This window comes from Rhinichthys klamathensis, unplaced genomic scaffold (genome assembly GCF_029890125.1).
Source record: "Rhinichthys klamathensis goyatoka isolate OS25496 unplaced genomic scaffold, OSU_Roscu_1.1 h1tg000523l_1, whole genome shotgun sequence".
Classification (NCBI taxonomy): Eukaryota; Metazoa; Chordata; class Actinopteri; order Cypriniformes; family Leuciscidae; genus Rhinichthys; species Rhinichthys klamathensis.
The window spans coordinates 2376099-2398213 of NW_026607002.1; the positions used below are offsets into that span (position 1 = coordinate 2376099).

At 40.7% G+C, this 22115-nt stretch overlaps 2 protein-coding genes and 1 long non-coding RNA gene across 4 annotated transcripts in view; all 3 read right to left on the reverse strand.

Moving 5' to 3' along the window:
- Positions 1 to 20: 20 nt before the first annotated feature.
- Positions 21 to 1042, reverse strand: LOC130073108 (uncharacterized). The gene is made up of 2 exons (XR_008804215.1): positions 718 to 1042; positions 21 to 423 (listed from the first exon to the last, which is right to left on the reverse strand). It is a non-coding gene; the product is annotated as an uncharacterized LOC130073108 (long non-coding RNA).
- A 717-nt stretch (positions 1043 to 1759) lies between these two features.
- On the reverse strand, positions 1760 to 4846 carry LOC130073093 (uncharacterized). 2 transcript variants are annotated; one of them, XM_056238527.1, is made up of 3 exons: positions 4293 to 4846; positions 2811 to 3483; positions 1760 to 2565 (listed from the first exon to the last, which is right to left on the reverse strand). In XM_056238527.1, exons 2-3 carry the CDS (start codon positions 3035 to 3037, stop codon positions 2154 to 2156), a joined length of 639 nt encoding a protein of 212 aa, XP_056094502.1. In that variant the 5' UTR covers positions 3038 to 3483; positions 4293 to 4846; the 3' UTR covers positions 1760 to 2153. The 2 variants fall into 2 exon arrangements, with proteins under 2 accessions (XP_056094502.1, XP_056094503.1); XM_056238528.1 differs by lacking the exon at positions 4293 to 4846 and having other exon boundaries at positions 2811 to 4219.
- Positions 4847 to 7668: 2822 nt separating this feature from the next.
- LOC130073140 (zinc finger protein ZFP2-like) overlaps positions 7669 to 22115 on the reverse strand; it is a 54165-nt gene continuing 39718 nt past the window's right edge. The window contains exons 4-5 of the mRNA XM_056238569.1: positions 8065 to 8489; positions 7669 to 7986 (exon numbers count right to left, since the gene is read on the reverse strand). Of these exons, the coding sequence (XP_056094544.1) occupies positions 7669 to 7986; positions 8065 to 8489 (743 nt within the window). The remainder of the gene's footprint in view (positions 7987 to 8064; positions 8490 to 22115) is intronic.

The following is a 22115-nucleotide window of genomic DNA, read 5'->3' on the forward strand; positions in this document are numbered from 1 at the left end:
ACACATGCAGACATGGAAGATGTTCTGACAATATTTGCATATTTATTTTGAACATTGTTAAGGTTCAAAGACACAAACACAAATGCTTGCATTAAAACAAATAAAATACACCTGACAAAGGAAACAAATAAATAAAATAAAATAAAGTTTCTTATGAACGTAACACAAGTGCTGGCTGTTTAAAGCTAGTTCACATAGAATAATAAAATAAATAGATTTGAGGTCAATGTTGTGAAAAAAAAAAACTCCAACTGATACAACAAAAGTGCTTTCCTGCCAGCTAGTTCACATGGTATATAAAGGTACAGTATTTAAGGTGAAACAAGGCATAGCTTGCTAGAACGTATGAAATCTTTTTAACTTGCAAATAAACTGAACAGGAATTAATTTTTAATCACAGTTGTACACGTTTTAACATTTAAACTACAAAAATTCAACAGTCATGCCAACAAAAGGCAAGACCTATATGTGTTCAAATCCAATTCAAACATTAAAATGAATTCAAGTACCAGACTCAAATTGGAGCCAGAGCCCCACACTCACTCTCTGTGTTTGTCTGTCTGTCTCTGTTAGTCTGTCTCTCTGTTTGTCTGTATGTCTGTCTCACATTCATTGTCTCTCCACATGTAGTTACAACATGCAGAAGTTGCTCACATTAGTATAATACTGCTCTATAAAGCTGCTCTTGTAAACAGTGTTTGGTGTTGTTGAAGGAACCTGAAAAATTATACAATACTAATTTTACAACAGTTCCTGATTGCCATCACACACAGTATATTTAGACCTTATTTAGCTTGAGAAAAGCACTTCTTTCCAATGTGGTTCTTGCTCTGTTGCGATGGCCAGTTGAGAGGTCACCAGTTACACTGAAGACACGCTCAGCAAAGGCTTGTGACGCTGGCATTGCCAGAAGGTCCAAGGCCAAAGGTTTCAGAAGCTCAAACACAGTGTCACTCTGAGAAGACCAAAACTCCATCCCTTCCTGAGCGTCAGCAGCTTCGGACAACATGTCTTTGTATTTCTGAATCTCCTGCCTGATATACCCCCTTTCCACCAAAAACGAACTGGTTCGGAACTGGTGCTGGTTCAAAGTTGGTTCGGAGTTGGTTCAACTTGCGAACCTTCTCAGAACCTGTTTGTTTTTCCACTGACTAGAGCGCCCAGCGAACGACGTCGTTACGTCACTGTGTACGTCGCCATACATCTTAGCTAGAAACGCTTGCAAGTACAACATTACTTTGGGATTATCTCTAACTCATGAACCAAGAAGGCTTTAAAAACAATTGAAATATGTAAGTCTTTTAATCTTTTCCTTTGATATGTAATCTTTTCTGATTAATTATGTACTCCTGTCTTGTCTTTTTTTTTCTTTCCATTTATTTGTTCTATATTATGACTGTTTTCTCCTTTGCTTAGGCTACATATCTTTAAAAAAAAAAAACTAGAAACGCTTGCGCCAACTTCAAGCATAACAATTACAATGGCGAACTACATCGTGTTTCTGCAAATGTTTCTCCTGGCTTTGCGATCCTATTATGTCAGAAAATATGTTATCTAAACCCGCCCCCAGCCCCCCGACGTAAGCATGACGTGGTAAAAGAACGGTTCTAGTCCAGCAAAGAGTTGGTGCCGCTTTGGAACCAGTTTTCCTGGCCGAGAACCGGTTCTTTGGCTGTCGAAACACAAAGAACTGGTTCGCGCGCAGGCACCGGCTCCGAACCGGCTCTCAAAATGCGTTGGTGGAAAAAGGGTAATAGAGGCCCTGGACTCGGTCCTGGGCCTTGCTGGATGACTGGGACTGAAAAATCTAAATCTAGGCCGCTTTGGCAAAGGGGCTGTCTCTGTGGTCTCTGTCTGCCCGTTTTCCTCTCTATCAGTCTCCTCCTCACGGATTCTTGGTGTCGCACTGCGAATGATGTAGTCTTCAGCTTTTTTCAGAAGATCCTGAATTTCCTCGTTCTCATTCTGAACAAGGACATCTGCTGACACCCTGGGGTCAACTAAACATGCAGCTGCAGCAAGAGGAGAGAACCTGTCATCTGTGACATCAAGGAAAAGGCCAAAGCGTAGCTCCATATTTGCACTCATCTTCTGTGCTAGTGTAGCTGCATCCTTGTAGCTCTGGCATCGGGAGAACTCGGAGAGGTGACCTCTCAAGTCCAACAACGCAGGCACAATGAGGGGGAATTGGTGTCGCTTTCAAGTACCTTTGTGTGTTCTGCAAATGGAAGCAGCAAGTCCTTGAGGATTGCCAGCTTCTGCCACTCACTGGGTTGCAGGCTGTCCCAGTTCATGCTCTCAGCTACCGATGCAACATGGTCCTTCACTTCAAGAGCACGAGACAGCATTGAATAAGTACTGGACCATCTGGTTGGACAGTCACTGGTGAGGGTGAGTCCACACTTTCCCAGTAACCGCTCTATGGCAACAGATGACTTGCGGAATAGCCTCACCAGGTGCCTGAGTTTGTCCAGCAGTTTCTTTATTGCAGGCTCCTTCTGGATCATGTTGACAACAAGCTGAAGGGTATGGACCACGCAGGGTGTCCTCTCCCATGTTCCATACCTAATGAAAAGAAAGTGGAACACAGCATTAGCACATACTTATCACTCATACACAATACTAAAATGTCTGATTACAGATGACATTTTAGAATACAAAACAGTGAAATCTTATCTATCTACTGCAGCACCAGTATTATACTAACACACTATGGCCTAAGATTTTTTATTTATCACATTGCATATCAGGCTTCCATAAAATGAGATAAGTTGTACTAATCCCTGCAAACATCATGCACACATACTGACCTTTCAATGCTTTCATCAACATCAAGGTCCTTTGCCTCTTCATCACTATCCTGACTGTCCTCCTCAAAGCTGGATTCGTTGTCCTCACTGTTGCGACGAAAAGCAGCAACCATGTTGCTCCCATTATCTGTGATGATAGTGAGGACTTTTTCTTTTGGGATTCCCCATTCTGTTGTGCACTCCTCCACAAGAGTCGCGATAGCATGAGCAGTGTGTGGGTGAGCCATTTGCTTTAGGCTCAGGAGTATGTGTTCTGCCTGATTGTTGTCAGAGTTAAAATAACAAGCGCTAATTGCATGGTAGGAAGCTGTGAGACCCTTTTTGGTCCAAATATCTAAGCCAATGCTTATTCTGCGTGCCACAGACAGTCTTTGTTTGAATTTGTCCTTTTCTGACAGGTATACTTGGACCACAATGTTTTTAATTTTAGTTTTTTTTTTGGAACAGTGAGCCTTTTATCAATCTGATCCATCATCTTGACAAAATCCTCACTTTCCACAGTCCGTGAAGGGAGGCCTGTTCGGCCTATCCACAGTGCTATGGCTTCCTCTTTGAAACGTTGGTCCTGAGAGTCAGCTTTGTATTTGGTGTGGGCAATTAAGGAAGCTTGTATAGCTGGCCTGTCATTGTTTCTGGGTGGCTGGTAGGTTGTTGGTGGTGGTGTATCTTCAATCTGGAACAGAAATTAATACAATGTCAGGATAGATGCACAGCATAACAGGAATTCCAAGTGTATAAGTAGCATATAGGTCTGTTTTTTTCCTTAACAAAAACTAAGTCTCTGTAAAAACTACATTTGACAATCCATTTCAACTCATACAAACAACCTAACTATCATTTTATGCAGGAATAAACTGCAGACATTTTTATGTGTGCATGCATTTTGGTTGTATTAATATTGATGCCAATTCAAATCAAATGTCCTTGTAATAGTAATGTGCAGATAAACAGAGCAGCATTTTATGTCACCAAATAAAGACATTGGGAGTTTGCATCCCAATCCCTGCAGTGGTTCCCCTAGCAATGGCTATTTTGTGTATGAAAATCTAGGTTAAAGTTGTTCTGAATTATGTGAGGCGTATTATTTTTATTTTGTCTTATCCTGATAAATTGTTTCAGTTCGTTTTAGCATTTAGCATACATGTGTAGCTGCCGAGGTGTTTTGTGTTAACTATAGTTCACTTGCAGCTCCTAGATTACCTAAAGCGTCTGTCTGCTTTAATCAAACTTGCAATTTAAGTGAAACTATAGTTGCCCGGCCAGTATAACATATCTAAGTTAGCATAAATTTAACTTCACATACAATTCTATCAACAAGTGGCTACGGTCGCTACGTGCTAAGAAGCTAACGTAACGTAGCCAGCCTGGATACTAAATGCTATGAAAGTTAGCCAACATTAGTTAGTTTATCATTGGGATATTATAGCCGTTGATTTAATGTTACATTATAAACAACAACCACCAATCTTTCTGTTAACTTACCACAATGTCTTTGTGGTGAACTGCGACGTGTCTCTTCAGGTTTGTTGTGTTTTTTCCAGCTACCATGTGGCCACATTCCTTCCCTTCGACTAAAATCAAGCATTTGGTTTTGTTCTCCACTTCAATGAAGCGAAAATGTGTCCATATATCACGTCTCCTCTTTCTCCCGAGCCCCGTGCAAAGCACGTTTTACTTTTAACCTGTCGCCGCCTCGCCGTGAATCCAGCTCCTGTCTGCTCCATGTGTTGTGTAGGCTACTCTGTGCCCGGCCCGCCCGCTCCAGGTTTGAAAGTGGGTGTGTGGCGGAAGAGCTGACGAGGAGGAGGCGGAGGAGGAGACAGGATTTGACAAAACCATATCATATAATAATAATAATAATATGTAATTTTCGTCTCGTCTTTGTTCGTGAACTAAAATGTCCATAGATTTTAGCCCAGTCTTTTATTTACCGAACTGCATTTTCGTCTCGTCTTTATTAGTCCAAAATTATTTCTGATTTACTCCCAGTTACTGTTTATTAGTGGGGATTTTAGTCTCGTCTCGTCTAGTTTTCGTTCGGTGAAAAATGACGAAATATTGACGAAAATATTTTCGTTTAGTTTTCGTTAACGAAATTAACACTACTTCACCCTGGCCGCCCGAGGGAAAGTCTCCGCCCTGGCCGCCAGATGGACTGTCGTCTCCACTCTGGCCGCCCGATGGACTGATGTTTCTGCCCTGGCTGTCTGCACAGCCTGCTCCACCCTGGCCTCCCGAACTCTGCGAGCCGCCCTGGCCCCCCGAACTCTGCAAGCCGCCCTGGTCTCCCAAACCTAAACATTTTGTCTCGCCCTGGTCTGTCCCTCCAGTCGCGCCCTGGTCTGTTCCTCCCGTCCCGCCCTGGTCTGTCCCTTCCGTCTCGCCTTGGTTGTATGGAGCTACTGGTAGTCGCTCCGTAGGGAGGGAGTAATGTCACATGTCTGTCCTGTCCTGTGCTGCACATGGGTGTTTTGTTATTTTGGGCCATGTGCTCGTGTCATTGTCTGATCCCTCCCCCTTGTTATCTGATTATTGATTATTTTGTCCCTCCTGTCCTGCTTGTTACCCTCCTTTGTTTGTTCCCCTATTTAGTCTCCTTGTGGTTGTAGTCCTGTGCTTGTTCGTTACATATGATGTCTACTCGTGTTCTGATTCTTGACCTGTTCCGTTACCTGCTTTGTTTTGTTATATTCTGGATTTATTTTCTACTTTTCATTAAACATTCATTCTCTGCATTTGAATCCTCACTCTCCTTTCCACAACCACCCCGTGACAGAGGGTAATTAAAACTGCCCAGAGAATCATTGGTGCACCTCTCCCAAGCCTTGAGGACATCTATTCCAGTAGGCTGCAGAGAAGAGCAGCAAGCATCAGGGCGGATCCTACACACCCTGGCCATACCCTGTTTGGCACCCTTCCCTCAGGCAGGCTCAGGGTCATGAGGGTGCAGACAAACCGCATGAGAAATAGTTTTTTTCCAAAGGCCATAAATGAGCTGCTGAAAGGCTAAAAGGTTGGAAGATTAATCAAATCTGGACTTGAATCATACTGTGTTTTTAAATGTACTGGTTTTCTTATTCTTGTTTTAAAATTTGTATTCTATTTTTATACTATATATTTATCTATTAACTGTTGTTGAAAATGTTACCTTCTATCCTTTAGGCTGCTAACTGAGTGATTGATGTCATCTTAATTTCATTGTGTAGAGATATGCACTGACAATAAAACTATCAAATCAACATAAAAAAAGTTCTTGACACTGATGTCACTTCAAATTAACATAAAAAAAGTTCTTGGCACTGATGTCACTTAAACGTTGGTTCTTTGCAACTTCTAGACAATGTATTTTCCATACTGTTCTTCTTTAATGTAATAAAAAATATGGCAGACTTTTAAAAGCTTAATTGGTCCATGTCTTGAATCTGTTTAATATAAATATGATATGAATAAACACTGCTACAGCTTCTTGCTGAGCTCAAAAGTCAAGTCACCTTTATTTATATTGCGCTTTTTATTATACAGATTGTATCAAAGAAGCTTCACTGTGATAACATAAAAATAATATAAGAAGTTTGTTTCTTCAACGAAAATTGCGTCATCGTCCACATTAAGTAAGGCAGATCAATAATATAGTTGAATATTAAATGTCCCCAACTAAGCAAGCCAAAAGCCAAGGCAACAGTGGCAGGGAACCAAAAATCCATCAGTGACAGAATGGAGAAAAAAACCTTGGGTGAACCCAGGCTCAGTCGGGGGCCAGTTCTCCTCGGGCCAATGAGCGAACAGTTTATGATTATGATTCAGGCAGCATTACAAGTCAGAACTCAGATTGGATAAGAATATTTGTCCAGTTCCATCTGTTTGGAAGTCGGAGTCATCACGCCGGTATGGAGTTTGTTGAGGATCAGTGCCGATGGCTGTCGTGTCGATGAGGCCTTCACAGGGCAGATGAGGCTGGCACTTCAGGGATGCGTTGTGGATGGGTCCAGGCGCAGGTCCACCATCTGATCTGGATACGGCCCGGGTACGGCTGACTTCAGTAAACAGGGAAGGGAATGGTTGACACTTCAGGACTGCGTTGTCATTGTGTCTAGGCGCAGGTCCTGCATCAGATCTGGACACGGCCTGGATCCGGCAGATCCGGCCACCTTCTACTGTTGTCAATGAAGTTGCTGTATCTTGTTTACAACTACATACATGTATGATGGAAAAAAATGCTTGCTTGCATTGCATTTACCACAGGCCATGTTCTACTACTGTTGAGTTATTTCATATCACATTTCAAATTACTTATTTTGAATTACTTTTCACAGAGAATAATATGTTTTGTTATCAATAATATACAGTATTATTACCTCCAATGTAGGGCTATTTGGTTCACTGTTTACATGTATTTTAATGGGCCACCCCTCTCTGAGTCTGTGCCCCCACAAATGCCTCATATGTACAGTGAAAATAATTAAACCAGAAAGAAACTAAACACATTCCTTCATAAATCATAGTGTTTTATGGCGACACTCTAGTTTTCTGAACTATTATTCTTGTTACATCTGTATGAGATGACCATGCACTGCTTGAGCGATGACACTGACACGAGTATTTTCACATTGTTGCTTTACTGTTCAGTTCATCTTGTATACAGTAACACTCAGTGTTTACTGCGCATGTGCAACACAACAGAGGATCAATACGGGTGTCGGAAGAACAACACATGCAACACTTACAATGCAATTCACAACCATTTAAACCGGTTCCCCTTATCAAACAATCAAACTTCAATACTAATTTTACAATAAATTGCTGTATTAAATGTAATTCCATCTTTTGCTTATTTACAAGTTATGGAAGTGAAGTTTGCTCACTTAAACACCTTTGGGCAAAACTTTTTCTTATGTCGCTGTAGAGTAGATAAATGACTGAAACTCTTCCCACATAAAGAGCACTGGTGCGGCTTCTCTCCAGTATGAACTCTCTGATGATCTTTCAGGTTTCCTGACTGAGAGAAACTCTTTCCACAGTGTGAACACTTGTATGGTTTCTCTCCAGTGTGAATCTTCTGGTGGGATTTTAAGTGGGTGGATCTCATGAAGGTCTTTCCACAGTCAGAGCACATATAAGGTCTCACACCAGTATGAATACGCTCATGCGCTTTTAAAGATCCATGTTGTGAAAAACTCTTTCCACAAAATGAACAAACGTGAGAATTCACAGCACAATGAACATTAAGGTGTTTTCTTAAGCCTGATTCCAAAACATATGTTTTATCACACTGATCACAGCTGAATGATCTCACTCCAGAGTGAAGGCGCAGATGATCATTGAGAGAGCTTTTGCGACCGAAACTCATTCCACACTGAGTGCATGTGAACGGTTTTTCTCCAGTGTGAATTCTCATGTGATCATTTAGGTGTCCTTTGCGATTAAAACTCTTTCCACACTGAGTGCATGTATAAGACCTTTCTCCAGTGTGAATCATCTTGTGTGTGTTCAGGTTTGATTTAGATACGAAACATTTCCCACACTCAGAACAGGTTAAAGATCCTTCGACTCCAGATTTTCCAGCTTGTTTCTGTGTGAAATTCTCTTCAGTCTTTGAAACGACTGCATTTCCATCACCATTTGTGAAATAATTAGGTTTTTGAAACTGATGCTGTTTGTCTTCATTCACTTCCATCAGGTCTAAAATAAACAAATTAAATTCCCATAATTTAATAAAAGGATAGTGAAACAAAAATGAACATTTTTCAAAATCTCAATTTTCTACTAGTATCTAGTTTTAGATGTTATTTTTCAGTTTTCATCTAAATGTTCCTCATCAGTGATTAAAGAGAATGAAGGAAAACACCAACCTATTTGTTCCTCTGTATCTTCATCTTTTATTCTGCAGGGTTCTTCCTCAATCTCCATCTTTACAATAGTATGTCCGTAGTTTCTCCTGGAGTAATTCCTCCTGCTTGCTTCTTCTTCTCCTGTGGGAAGATGGGAATATTCCCCAGCATTTAAACTCTCATGAACGGCTGTGGGAGCTTCACTGACTGAAGGAGTGAATTGTGGTCGTTGTTGCTCATTTAGCAGATGATCATCACACTTACAATCACTCGAGATCATTCAGGTGTAAATGTTTTGCTCAAATAGTCGTTTAGAATGATTACTGAATTTACACTTTGGGCTCAATATCAAGAAAGAAAGAAAAAAAGAAAGAAAGAAAATGTTTAAAAAAAATTATTTGTTACTTTTAAATCTCCAAATCTCTTTATATCTCTCACATTTTTATTAATAATACTTACACCATCTAACTTGAAAATGAAGTCAAGATTTATATTAAAATAAACAACATCAGTAACAGTCCAGAGGGTAAATATAATTACAAACAGATATTTGAAGTTTTAATCTCAAAACGATCTATTATGGTGAAAGTGAACAGCTGTGTCCCCAATAAGATGTTATTTCAAAATCAATACTTAATTATTCCAAATCAAACATGTTTGGGAGATTATATATATAAACCAAGATAACAATAGATTATCGTGTTTGTTTTATATATGGGTTAAAGAGTTTAATATGGTTTCCGCCAGTAGAGGCGCTCGAGCAACCGAAGCAATGACACACATCCGAGTCTAGGAGAAGAAGAGAAGTGAGCGAGGGAAGGGAACATAAACATGAGAAGTGGAACACAGCCGTTCATTCTGCTCTAAATCTGCTGTTTTCAGACTGTGAGTACATTCATTTATCATTTATTAGGAGAAATCTAAATCCAAACGACTAAACGAATTACTCAGAAATTAATTTAAAGGAACACTCCACCCATTTTTCATATTAAACTATGTTATTCTCTTATCTAAGACGAGTTGATACATACCTCTCTCGTCTCAGTGCGTGCACTGAATCGCTCTCTCGGGCGGAGAACTTTGAGAGCAGTTAGCTTAGCCCCATTAATGGGCCAAACAGAGATGAAGTTAGAAGCGACTAAACACATCCACGTTTTCTCTATTTAAATACAGTTACACGAGTAGTTACATGACCAAGTATGGTGACACTAAATAAAATGTGGTGCTTTTTCTAAGCGGGTAAAATGGATAACTATGGCGGAATAGCACTTAGGGAGCACTTCGACTCGGCGCAGTAATATCTTCACTCGTGAAAAATCCTCTCAGTTGGTAAACATATGGTGACGTTTCTTTGTGGGCGGAGCTTAGGTGGAGGGAGAACGATCCCTCTGGCCGCTTCCCTAACGTTAGTTTGCAAGTTTTGTTAGCTTGTTTTTTTTTAACAATGACTGGAGAAAATCCGATTTTATCTTAATGTGCAAGGTCACTCAGTATCCAGGACCGCGATTGTTATTTGCAAAAGTTAATTTTAACGGACGGAACCAGATTGGCTGACCCGTACACGCTCACTCAATGGATGGACGATCTGACAGGATTAACGTTAAAGTCCCACTCCGATCATATTTTGAGCTATTTGTAAACATTCCCAGTGGTCTTTAAATTATGATTATGCCATTTTTAGCCAAACTCACAAAACCTGTGCCGTTTTCTGGGACTTTGCTTCAGCAGAGCGGCAGTAGCTCATTAGCAATTCGCCTCTGCGTTGTGGGCGGAGCCGTTGGCACGGAGATGACCCTCCCCCTCCCCGTTGCTGAGAGCTCTGTCTCTCCCGCTAGCTTACACCCCCAACCTGTCATTACCGGTGCAACAAAAATTGAGAGCAATATTGGCGCTATCCAGCCGTACAGTGCGTTTTCGTTTTAAAATGCATAACTTTTGCAACGATTATGCGCTCCTGCCGTCCACATTACTGACCCTCGGCCTCGAAAACGGAGACTGACCCCTTCAGTCGAGTCCGATGCAAGACACGCAAGTGACGCAACCCATAGCAACGAGTCATGGCAACGACAGCTCAAACCGACAGAAACATACAAGTAAACGTGAATTTTGTCACATTGTCATGTTAATTATAATCAAATGCATTTTGTTTTATTGAAAACAATATTATCATTGATATTTGTTTGAGAGGGGCACTTTCGATTAATTTTAACAAGCTTGTGGCCCCGCCCAGTGGAGTTACTACGTCACAACTCCAGTCTATTTTGAACGGCATTTTAGCGTCTGCTACTGATTCACAGCCATTTGAATGTAGAAATACTCAGAAATACAACTTTGAGCTTATTTTTCTCAAGATATGTCCTCTAACATAAGAAAAATGCCACAAGAACATGTTAACACCTAGAAAAACATTATTTTCATCGGAGTGGGTCTTTAACGCTACGGTTAAGTGGCCTGACTTCTACACCTATCCGATAGAGAAACCGAGCGTAAAGAGAAACGGATGGCATATAAATCTTTAGATGCCTATAACTATGTGATGAATGGTCATGTACAAGACTTGTGTGGTACGATCCGCAGTTCTGCCGAGCCAGCGCCGAGAAGACGACAATGTAAAGAGTGACATTACGGTGCAATTTTAATGATGTGAATATTTTCTAGAAATAAAAATTCCAGATACAGCATATTCATTTTTCATTGATTCTTGCACCCAACAACACAACAAGATGACATTTAATAATAATAATAATTTAAGCTTCTTATTATGTAGCCGAATCTGTGGTGGTTTGTATTACCCGCCTCCAGTTGTCCGTTTGTTTTGCCCCCAGCTAGCGCTGTGACGTAACTGTGACGTCGGCGCAAAAGGGTCTGGCGGAAATGAGAGGGGGGAGAGGACTTTTCACGAGTGAAGATATTACTGCGCCGAGTCGAAGTGCTCCCAACCAAGTGCTATTCTGCCATACATTAAATAGAGAAAACGTGGATGTGTTTGGTCGCTTCGAACTTCCTCTCTGTTTGGCCCATATAGAATGAATGGGGCTAAGCTAACTGCTTTCAATGTTGTTCACTACGCTCGTCTCGTGAAGCGTAAACTCGTTACTGACTGTTTTTCCACATAACAATTTGTGAAGATTATGATTTGTTTTCATTTTATATAATGAAACATGGTAAATAGAGTTTTTAATGTAAATTATATCTAATGTAAGAGCAACAACAATCATCTAGAAGATTTGAATTGTTTCTAAATGGTTGTTTGATCAAAACACTTAAAGCTGGATAATCTCGAGTGATTGTAAGTGTGATGATCATCTGCTAAATGAGCAACAACGACCACAATTCACTCCTTCAGTCAGTGAAGCTCCCACAGCCGTTCATGAGAGTTTAAATGCTGGGGAATATTCCCATCTTCCCACAGGAGAAGAAGAAGCAAGCAGGAGGAATTACTCCAGGAGAAACTACGGACATACTATTGTAAAGATGGAGATTAAGGAAGAACCCTGCAGAATAAAAGATGAAGATACAGAGGAACAAATAGGTTGGTGTTTTCCTTCATTCTCTTTAATGACTGATGAGGAACATTAAGATGAAAACTGACATTTAACAATAACATCTAAAACTAGATCCTAGTAGACTCAGTTAGTGCTGTCGCGGTGAAGTAACCAAAAACTAAACAGCGTTGAAACAGGAAGTGAAATAAACAGAAGAGAATGTCAAAATAAGGGTCCACACAACAGAACATAAACCTGACTATATGCTTGTTAGCTATTTTTAACAGTTAGCTCCGTTCCTTGAATCTGACTGGACAAGAGACTTTCTGCTAATATTTCCCCAGTATCATCGTCTTCGTCTGCGCATAGACAGGCTGTCACTCAGTGTGCAGTTACATTAAAGGAGCATTCTGAAATTTCTAACCGTTACTGACACCAGTGGCCGTTAGAGAAACTGCAGCGTCTCATGCTCGTTCTCGGTGCGCACGCTCGTACGAGCACGACCACAGCAACCAGAGAGTTGCCGCAGCAACCACAAACGGCTCATCGAGATTCACCAGCATGTGTTAAACTAAACAAACACACACACAGATCGAGAGCGAGCCGTCGCTAATGAGTGACAGACGAGAGGCAGGAACACAGGTGAACACTTCTGTCACTCACAACAAACACACACTCATTACACACACACTCACACTCTCGCTCGCACACTCACTCACACACACTCGCACTCACTCGCTCGCACTCTCGCTCGCGCACACACACACACACACAGGTGAACTTCTTTCACAAGCTCCGATGTTGACTCTTGTCTTTGCCCGACGCTCTCTATTTTGGCCGCAGCGGCAATCGCTAGCAGTTATGGCTACCGTACGGATGTAAGCAATAGAAACCAAGAACGCGCATGACGTCACATTTAGTGAATTTTCGCACCAATTCGGACCCGACTCCTCCACACACAATTGAGCCTACAGGCTGATAGAGGCAACCGTGGTGGGCAGTTAAGGTGTCATTCTGTCTATTACCTTATGGTTGGCTCATAAATGTACAAATGAAAACTCTATCTTAAAGATTTTTTTAAAGTAAAATCCTACACACAGCCCCTTTAAGCCACTAGGTGGCGGCAAGGCACTGTCTGAGTGAGTTTTTAAACCGGTCATTCCATGAACACGTTAAAAAAAACGTTGATTCATTAAAGGTGCACTGTGTAATTTTTAGTGGCAACTAGTGGTGAGGTTGCGAGTTGCAACCAGCATAAGTTACGGTGGCCGACCGGAAAAGATGTCCTTGTCTGAGTCAGCAGAAAGTAGCCAGTTAAGCAATGGTTTCTTTACAAAGATGAAGTGAACCCTTCAAATTAGGGTTACTTAATTATTCAGTAAAATGATATGTTATTGTGAATATTATTGTTACTGGTTTATCTTTGTGTCAGTGTTTTATTCGCTGACTTTGGCTAGCTTCTTTTCACGAAGAACAACATAGTGACAAAATGCGGTGTATGTAGAGGCTTATTCTAAGGTAATATAACATAATGGTTCATTAAGTAAGGTCTTTATACACCACTGAAAAGGTAGTTATGTATATGATATTGCATTTCTGTTAACAGATCCTCCTATATATTACACAAAGCACCTTTTAAAGATAGATGTAATGAAACAGGGCTCGACATTAACGCTTGTCCGCTTGTCCGGGACAAGTGGATTTTTTGAAGGGACAAGTAAAAGATATTTTTACTTGCCCGACCGGACAAGTAGCCTGATTAAACGTCAATATCAAAAACTAAAAACTAGGGAATCACTAAAACGAGAGAATGATTCTGATTGTATTATATTTATTGTAAGTTGCGATCGATAGTGGATAATAAGTGTATCACTGACGGTAACAAGGTTGCGCTGTTGACGCTCGCGCAGCCTCTCGAGTATGGGGTTAGATTTCGTTCACAATTCTGCACGCGCAAGATCACATTTTGAGCGCGCAAAAGGGCATTTCGCACGTGCGTGAACTGAGTTTTGCAGAGAAATGTTCGTCTCGCAGATAAGAAAATATTTCGAGCGAACTCAAATTAATTTTGCATTTAAAATAAGTATTTGGATGTGCGCAGACATTCTCTTTCGCATGTGCAAAGTTTCACTTTCTTGCTCCTCTCATACCAGCCCTGAGCGCTCTCTAAACGCAGACGGCTCGCTTGCTCAACACAACAACCCAGCGTTGCAATATGCCAAAATTCCAGCCAATCAGAGATGAGGCTGCTAAATTATGATTGGCTGGCTTGACAACCAATCACAAGACTCCCTGCATCACCGACAGCAGAAGAGGAAAAATACATGGTGGAAGAGATGTTTTTTTTAGTGGCTTGAACACTTTAATTTAAGTTTAAATGTTTGACATTTATTTTTAATCAAATACATTTTTAATCAAAGCTTATTTTTAATCAAAATCTAATCGTACTATTACTGTACATCTAGTATATGGCACGTCCCAGTGTTTCCTCAAGTGGTAGTTCTAACTTCTTTCTGAACTCCAAGTTATGTAATTAACATTAGTTGAATATGAATGTGACCGAGCTGTAAAAATATAGACTGGATTAGTAATCTTAACTACTATTTATATTATGCACATTGGGATGCAGGCTTATTCTCCTTCACTGCAAAACAAATAAAAATCTAATTGTGCGAGTAGAAGTCTTGTGGGTCACACACCCAAGATTTTCACTTAGCTTACAGTTATGTTTGCATTGTTACCCACATGTCTTTCTTTATTTTATTTTTGCAGTGAGGGGAACAAGCCTGCATCCTAATGTGCACACTATCCATCCTAAATAGTATATAAGAAAATGCAGTCTATATTTTTTTCACGCTTATCTCATTAAAAGGGGAAAAGTCTGTCCATCTTCATTTCTGAAAACGTGTAACATTTGAGACCCCAGCTCGGTCACAATTATATTCCACTAATGTTAATTGCATAACTTGGAGTTCAGAAAGAAGTTAGAACTACCACTTGAGGTGTAGGAAACACTGGGACATACCATATGCCAGATGTACAGTAACAGTCCGATTAGATTTTGATTAAAAATAAGCTAGTTACGTGTGGCCGTCGAGTAGTAGACATTTAAACTTAAATTAAAGTGTTCAAGCCACTAAAAAAACAACTACCTCCATGTATTTTTCCTCTTCTGCTGTCGGTGATGCAGGGAGTCTTGTGATTGGTTGTCAAGCCAGCCAATCATAATTTAGCAGTTTGGCATATTGTTTGGCATACAATTTTGGCATATTGTAACGCTGGGTTGTTGTGTTGAGCAAGCGAGCCGTCTGCGTTTAGAGAGCGCTCAGGGCTGGTATGAGAGGAGCAAGAAAGTGAAACTTTGCGCATGCGAAAGAGAATGTCTGCGCACATCCAAATACTTATTTTAAATGCAAAATTATTTTTCGTTCGCTCAAAATATTTTCTTATCTGCGAGACAAACATTTCTCTGCAAAACTCAGTTCACGCGTGTGCGAAATGCCCTTTTGCGCGCTCAAAATGTGATCTTGCGCGCGCAGAATTGTGAACGAAATCTAACCCCATACTCAAGGAGAAATCTACACAAATGAGCGCAGCACACACAAACTCGGTTAACAACATACTGCCTATAACAATTCAAAATGTGGAGTTTTAATATATTTAACATATGATACAGTTTAGCAACCTCACACGACGAGTGCTGTTTTCCGTAATACCATCACGACTGAAAATGTTACATTGATTTCATAAAACAGGTCAATATACAGTTAAAATTAAGTCACTAACATTTAAGACACAATATTGACTGTTTTTGCTCTGTTTCAGCCGCGAAAATAGTTCCAAACAAAGACCACACAGGGCTCGCAAAATCGCTAGCCTGACGTCCCGGGGCTATTGTGTTTTCCAGTCGGGCTACCTTAATGCATAACCGGTCTGCCCGACGGGCTATCTGAAATAGTGTAATCAAATTCCCCCCTAAACTTCTGCCTCGCCCCCCTAAAAATGTGTGATTAAGTGTAAGCTACACAAATTCCTGTTCGCTTCAGTCTTATTATAATCAGATTCAGCGCGTTCTTCATCTTCAATCCACAGCGGCGCGCAAGCACAGTCAGTGTGTGTGTGTGTGTGTGTTCATCTGAGTCTCATTGGTCTGTCACTGCTCGTCAATGTCAGAATATTTGAGATGACCAATCAAATCAAAGTAGGCGGGCTTAATGTTCACAGAAGCTGCTGAGCGCGAATTTTAGCAGCGCGACTGACGCTTCATTTTACGGTCAAGTGTGAGAAAAGATGTAAGTAGCTAAACTAAACATTACATATTTCATTTGACAGTTTTTTAGGTCATAAATGTTAAACGAATGACAAAAATAATCAGGCAAACTAATCAACTTTTGTCTAATTTCGCCATTTTAAACTGAAAATAGGCCTATGTAACGTGACTCATGTAATGTAATAATTAGTTTAAATATAACCGGTTTAAATATATCAAAGCTGATTGAACACTGATGAGAATATTGCTTCAGAATAAATTAACTGAAGGACAAGCACATGAAAGAGGCTTAATGTCGAGCCCGGTGAAACAAGGTGTTAATTATTTTAATTTTGACCTCTACTTTTCAAGGCTCAGCTGTCCTGCAATGGGTAACGCTGAAGCTAGTGCTTCACTTATTAAAGACCAATGGCATTGATTCAATGCATTGACCAGCGCTGTCGCATGGGAAATACCCATAAAATATTAAAAGATTGGTACAACAAATATTTTGCTTTCCTTGGACATGGCAACCTTTTCACAAATATATATGATTTGAACTCACGCATGTAATCGTGCTCAGTCGATCTCTCTCATTCACTGTCTGTTTAGTCTTGTTATGTGCAAATCTGCACAAAGCCTTTGTACAAATCACCACAAAGCCTTTGTACAAATCACCATGATAAACACAGTCATGTTATCATTATTAACATCATTGAATTACAAAGTTCAAAACAAGAAGGTTATAGTCTTATGAAAAAAGAAAACATGTGAATATCGCGGTTGCTGCTGTTACTTGCATTCCTCTGCTGTTGGCTTGTTAGTATTGCGGTACTACACTATTGCGGTTATCGTGACAGCCCTAGACTCAGTAGTAAACTAGATTTCTTTTTGTTTCTCGTGTGTTGATTTTTAGACCTGATGGAAGTGAATGAAGACAAACGTCATCGGTTCAAAAAACCTCATCCTCATCATTTCACCAATAAAGATGGAAACACAGTCATTTCACAGACTTTCACCTGCTCTGTGTGTGGAAAGATGTTTAAACATAAATCAGACCTTAAGAGACACTTGAGATTTCACACTGGAGAAAGGCCTTATACATGCACTCAGTGTGGAAAGAGTTTTGTTGAGAAAGGAGGCCTAAATGTGCACATGAGAATTCACACTGGAGAAAAACCGTTCACATGCTCTCAGTGTGGAAAGAGTTTCAGATTCAAAAACGCTCTCAACAATCATCTGCACTCTCACTCTGGATTGAGATCATTCAGCTGTGATCAGTGTGATAAAACATTTGTTTTTAAATCAAGCTTAAGAAAACACCTTAAAGTTCATTCTGCTGTGAAGCCTCACTTTTGTTCGTTTTGTGGAAAGGGTTTTTCACTACTGGAAAATTTACAAGTGCACCAGAGTATTCATACTGGTGTGAGACCTTATATATGCCTTGACTGTGGGAAGACCTTCTCTACATCCAGTGCCTTAAAAAGACACCAGAGAGTTCACACTGGAGAGAAACCGTACAAGTGTTCACACTGTGAGAAGAGTTACACCCAAACATCTCATTTACGAACTCATGAGAAAAAGTATTGCCTGAAGTTGTCAAAATGAGAATTTTTTTACATTTGGTTCCACTGAAACGATCGTTCATTTTAAAAAAAAAACCTTACTTTTTAACCACAAATGCTCATCTTGTACCATCTCTGAGATGCGCCACTTATTACGTCATCACGTTGGAAAGGTCACGCAAGACGTGTTTACAAAGCGAACAGGCAAAGACTAATACACGTACCAATAATGATATGCACATGTAAGGACCATTTTGAACAATAAACTGATACAAACGCAAACATATGTGTCATTCAACATACATGCATCATACTTGTAAACACTGGATCGGTACTTCCGACTACGTCTTGCGTGACCTTTCTAACGTGATGACGTAATGCGTGGCACATCTCAGAGATGGTACAAGACGGGCATTTGTGGTTAAAGTTTATAAAAAAAATTATTATTATTTTTTTTAGAAAATAAACGATCGTTTCGCTAGATAAGACCCTTATTTCTCGACTGGGATCGTGTAGAGCCTTTGAAGCTGCATTGAGACCTATGATTGAGACTGACATTTGGACCTTCAAACCGTTGGTTGTCATTAAAGTCAATTATATCGAGAAAAATCCTGGAATTTTTTTTCCTTAAAAACCTTCATTTCTTTTCGACTGAAGAAAGAAATACATGGACATCTTGGATGACATGGGGGTGAGTAAATTATCAGGATATTTTTATTTGAAAGTGAACTAATCCTTTAAGATTAAAAAACGATGCTGTGCCTTCTGTATTGGATCCGACAGGAATGGTGCAACACACTTATGCGAGTAAAAATGTAATAAAATAAAAAAAATCTGATAGTATTGCATTGTTACAGATCGTTTGATATTTAATGATAATGTATACATGTCTAACCAGTCACAGAAGGTTCAAATTCAAAGTTTTTTGTCACATACCAGTTATAGTTTATACAACGAGCACTGCAGTGAAATGTAAGTCTGGTATTCCTATAGACGGTGGGTCCAACTATGAAAGATGTAGCTTGTCAAAAAGACACTGAATTTAATACCACAGGGCACACAGCTGGCTTTTGGGACCTTGGATTGGAACCATAGACTGTAAAAAATATGGACAAAGCGTCTGTGACATCACCCATAGACTTTCTGAAGAACGGTTTTGAAGCAGTTTATGGGGGGTATGGGCGGCGCCATCTTGGAAAATATTGGGAAATCCTAACCCCGCCCACCTTCTGGCCAACCCATATGAAAAATGCCTGTTTCGTGTGCTGCTTGGGGCTGTACAAATCGCCACACAGTTGAAAACAAGTCTCGAATAATTATCTTTCACAAGCAAGACTTAACATTTGTTTCTGGTTGTATTTGGTCATGATATAAATAGTAATAGTAACATTCAGAGGAGAAAAGCCGCGAAATTTAAAAATACTACTGTTATTGTGTCACGAAATGCAGTTTTAATAGTTTTTCAGTCGACAATGTAGTTGTTTAAAGCTCAAATCTGTGGTTTATTTATAAAGATAGCGCCTATTTAAAAATTTGATCTGACGTTTTCGGAGTTGTGAGATCCAGGGATCAGCGGGCGCTCAGCGCTCATGTACCCCGCTATCTTGGATTTTCCTGGTCCTGTCCCGCACTACATTTCCCAGCATTCCCCCTGGATCCCCGCACCTGCACTCACTTCCCTCATCACCGCAGCTGTTCCCTTTCACCTCATGATCTCGCTATGCTGATCCTTTATAACCTTCTCACTCCCATTGTCTCACCGCCGGGTATTATACGTTACTTCATGTTTCTGTTTCCACATGCTACTTCTGTGTTCTGAAACACTGGCTCCAGAGTTTATCGGCGAGAGGCTCTGTGTTCCCTCACTCAGGGTGACTCCAGTGTCTACGTGAGAGATCGTCACTACAAACGGGGATATTCCCGTGTTGGCTATCCGAGTGCTAGTGTGCCTCGGAGTGTTTCTACGTCTCAATGCTCGAGGTGATTCCTATGTCTTACATGATTGTTTATTCAAAAGTCTTCTATGAACGTGAATACTGGATCGACAGCTCATCTCCAGTGACTGACATGAGTGTTAATTCAAGGACTGTCTGTATGAGAATTCCCCGTGCATCCGTCGAGGTGATTCCTATGTCTTACGTGATTGTTTATTCAAGAGTCTTCTATGAACGTGAATACTGGATCGACTGCTCATCTCCAGTGACTGACGTGAGTGTTAATTCAAGGACTGTCTGTATGAGAATTCCCTGTGCATCTGTGAGTGATATCCCGAGGACTGTCAGTGAGAACATCCCATGCTCATCTGAGTGATATCATAAGGACTGTCTTTGAGAGCATTGAGGAATTCGTGCTTGAGTTTAAGTTTAATGTGTCTACAAGTATCTACTGAGTTTTCTACGTTTATTCTTCTGCCCTGGATTTGCTCTGTGTATAAATAAAGTCTGTTGATTAGTATTCTGGTCCCCGTGGTTATTGTGACACCCGCCTGGAACAGCCTCACCTCGGCTAGTGCGTCTGACGTGTGCCGCTGGCTCTGATGTCTCTAGTCTAGTGGTTGAACATGAGATATAATTCGTCTTGTTTATATCTAACGGGCGATCTTTTGTCTCACAAAAAGAGACAGGGTTGTGACATTTTATTTTATATAGCCTATGTAGGAATATTTTAAATGTTATGTTACATTTATTCATTTGGCAGACGCATTTACAGTGTTTCAAACGTCAGTAATAATAACCATAGGTAAAGTGCCTCGGACGCCAACTTATCTGAGGCGATTTAATGCTAACTGTTGCAGTGCCACTGCCCACAAACATTGACGCTAAATAGTGCTAACTACGTGAAATAGTACTGGAATGTCACCGGAAAAAATGGAGCGACAGTGTCGTTTAGTGCAGTTTATAGCAGAGTAACCCATTTTATGTACGATATTTCAATACAAATGTTCAGAAAGGATACAGAGGTGGTATGATGTGTTATCAGATCATGGCCGAGATGTCAAATTTCAGGAATTCCACTCGGCTCAGCCCGTTATCAGCTGTCAATCAAAGTAACCACGTCCTTATTTGTCATACATTTTATATCTAAATACGATCTAAACTAACGAGTTAGAAAAAAATTCACCCCCCTCACAGTTGTCAGGCATTCGGAACCTATCGAAAAATACAATAAAAGTCCATGGGACCAACCTATAAAAACATGAATTTATGCTGTGAAAACCGGTGAAAACGGACATTTTAACATGTGGGTCTATGGACATTTGCTCCCTTTTGGGACCTCCCTCTAGCGGATTTTTGATGTATTGCAGTTTTTCGCACTTCCGGGTAGGCTTCATTTTTCAGATTAGCATGTTGCCGCTTGATTGGAACCCAATCTAATGGCGCTTTTCCACTGCTGGTACGGCTCAGTACGGTTCGGCTCGGCGCGGAACGGTTCTGCTCGCTTCGCTTTTCCACTGCTTGGTACGGTGCGGCACGGCGCAGCTCGCTTTAGCTCGGTTTGCTTTTCCACTGCAGTTAGTACCGCTTCAAAGTGGGTGGGATTATAGTCGGACGGTAGTTTATCCGCTCCTCGGCAACCAACGAGACGAACGTCTGCACTTCGTCCACTGACCACGATTCAGCCATTTCTTTTTTATGGAAGCTTTCTTTCTTTCTTTTTTCTTCAAGCAAGTCAAGTAAGTAGTTTTAAAACAGGTGCTACAGCGGTGGCTGTTGTCTACTGGCTATTTAAATCTAGTAGGTTTAGTGTCTCGTGTCGCAAATACAATGGCGCTGATAGTGACGATACTGTCTGACCAATCAGTGATCTGTAGTGTTTTCACGTCACATTTTAGTATCGGTACGGTACGCTTGGAACCTCAACAGACCAGGTACCATTTAAAGCGAGCCGTACCGTACCGTGCCATGCAGTGGAAATGCGCCATAAGTGAGCCGTACCGAACCGAGCCGTACTGTACCATGCAGTGGAAAAGCGCCAAAGCGTGCCGTACCGAACCGAACCGAACCGTACCGTTCCATGCAGTGGGCGTTTACTTCCAAGTCTTCAATGCGCCACGCTAGGCTTGCTACGATAGTCGGTGTTACCGGTGTTATACGGTGTTCAGTCACAACACCGGTTTCATCACTTGCCCACCGCGGCACCGCAAAAAAAAAAAAAATCAGTTTAAAGCGTTACATTTT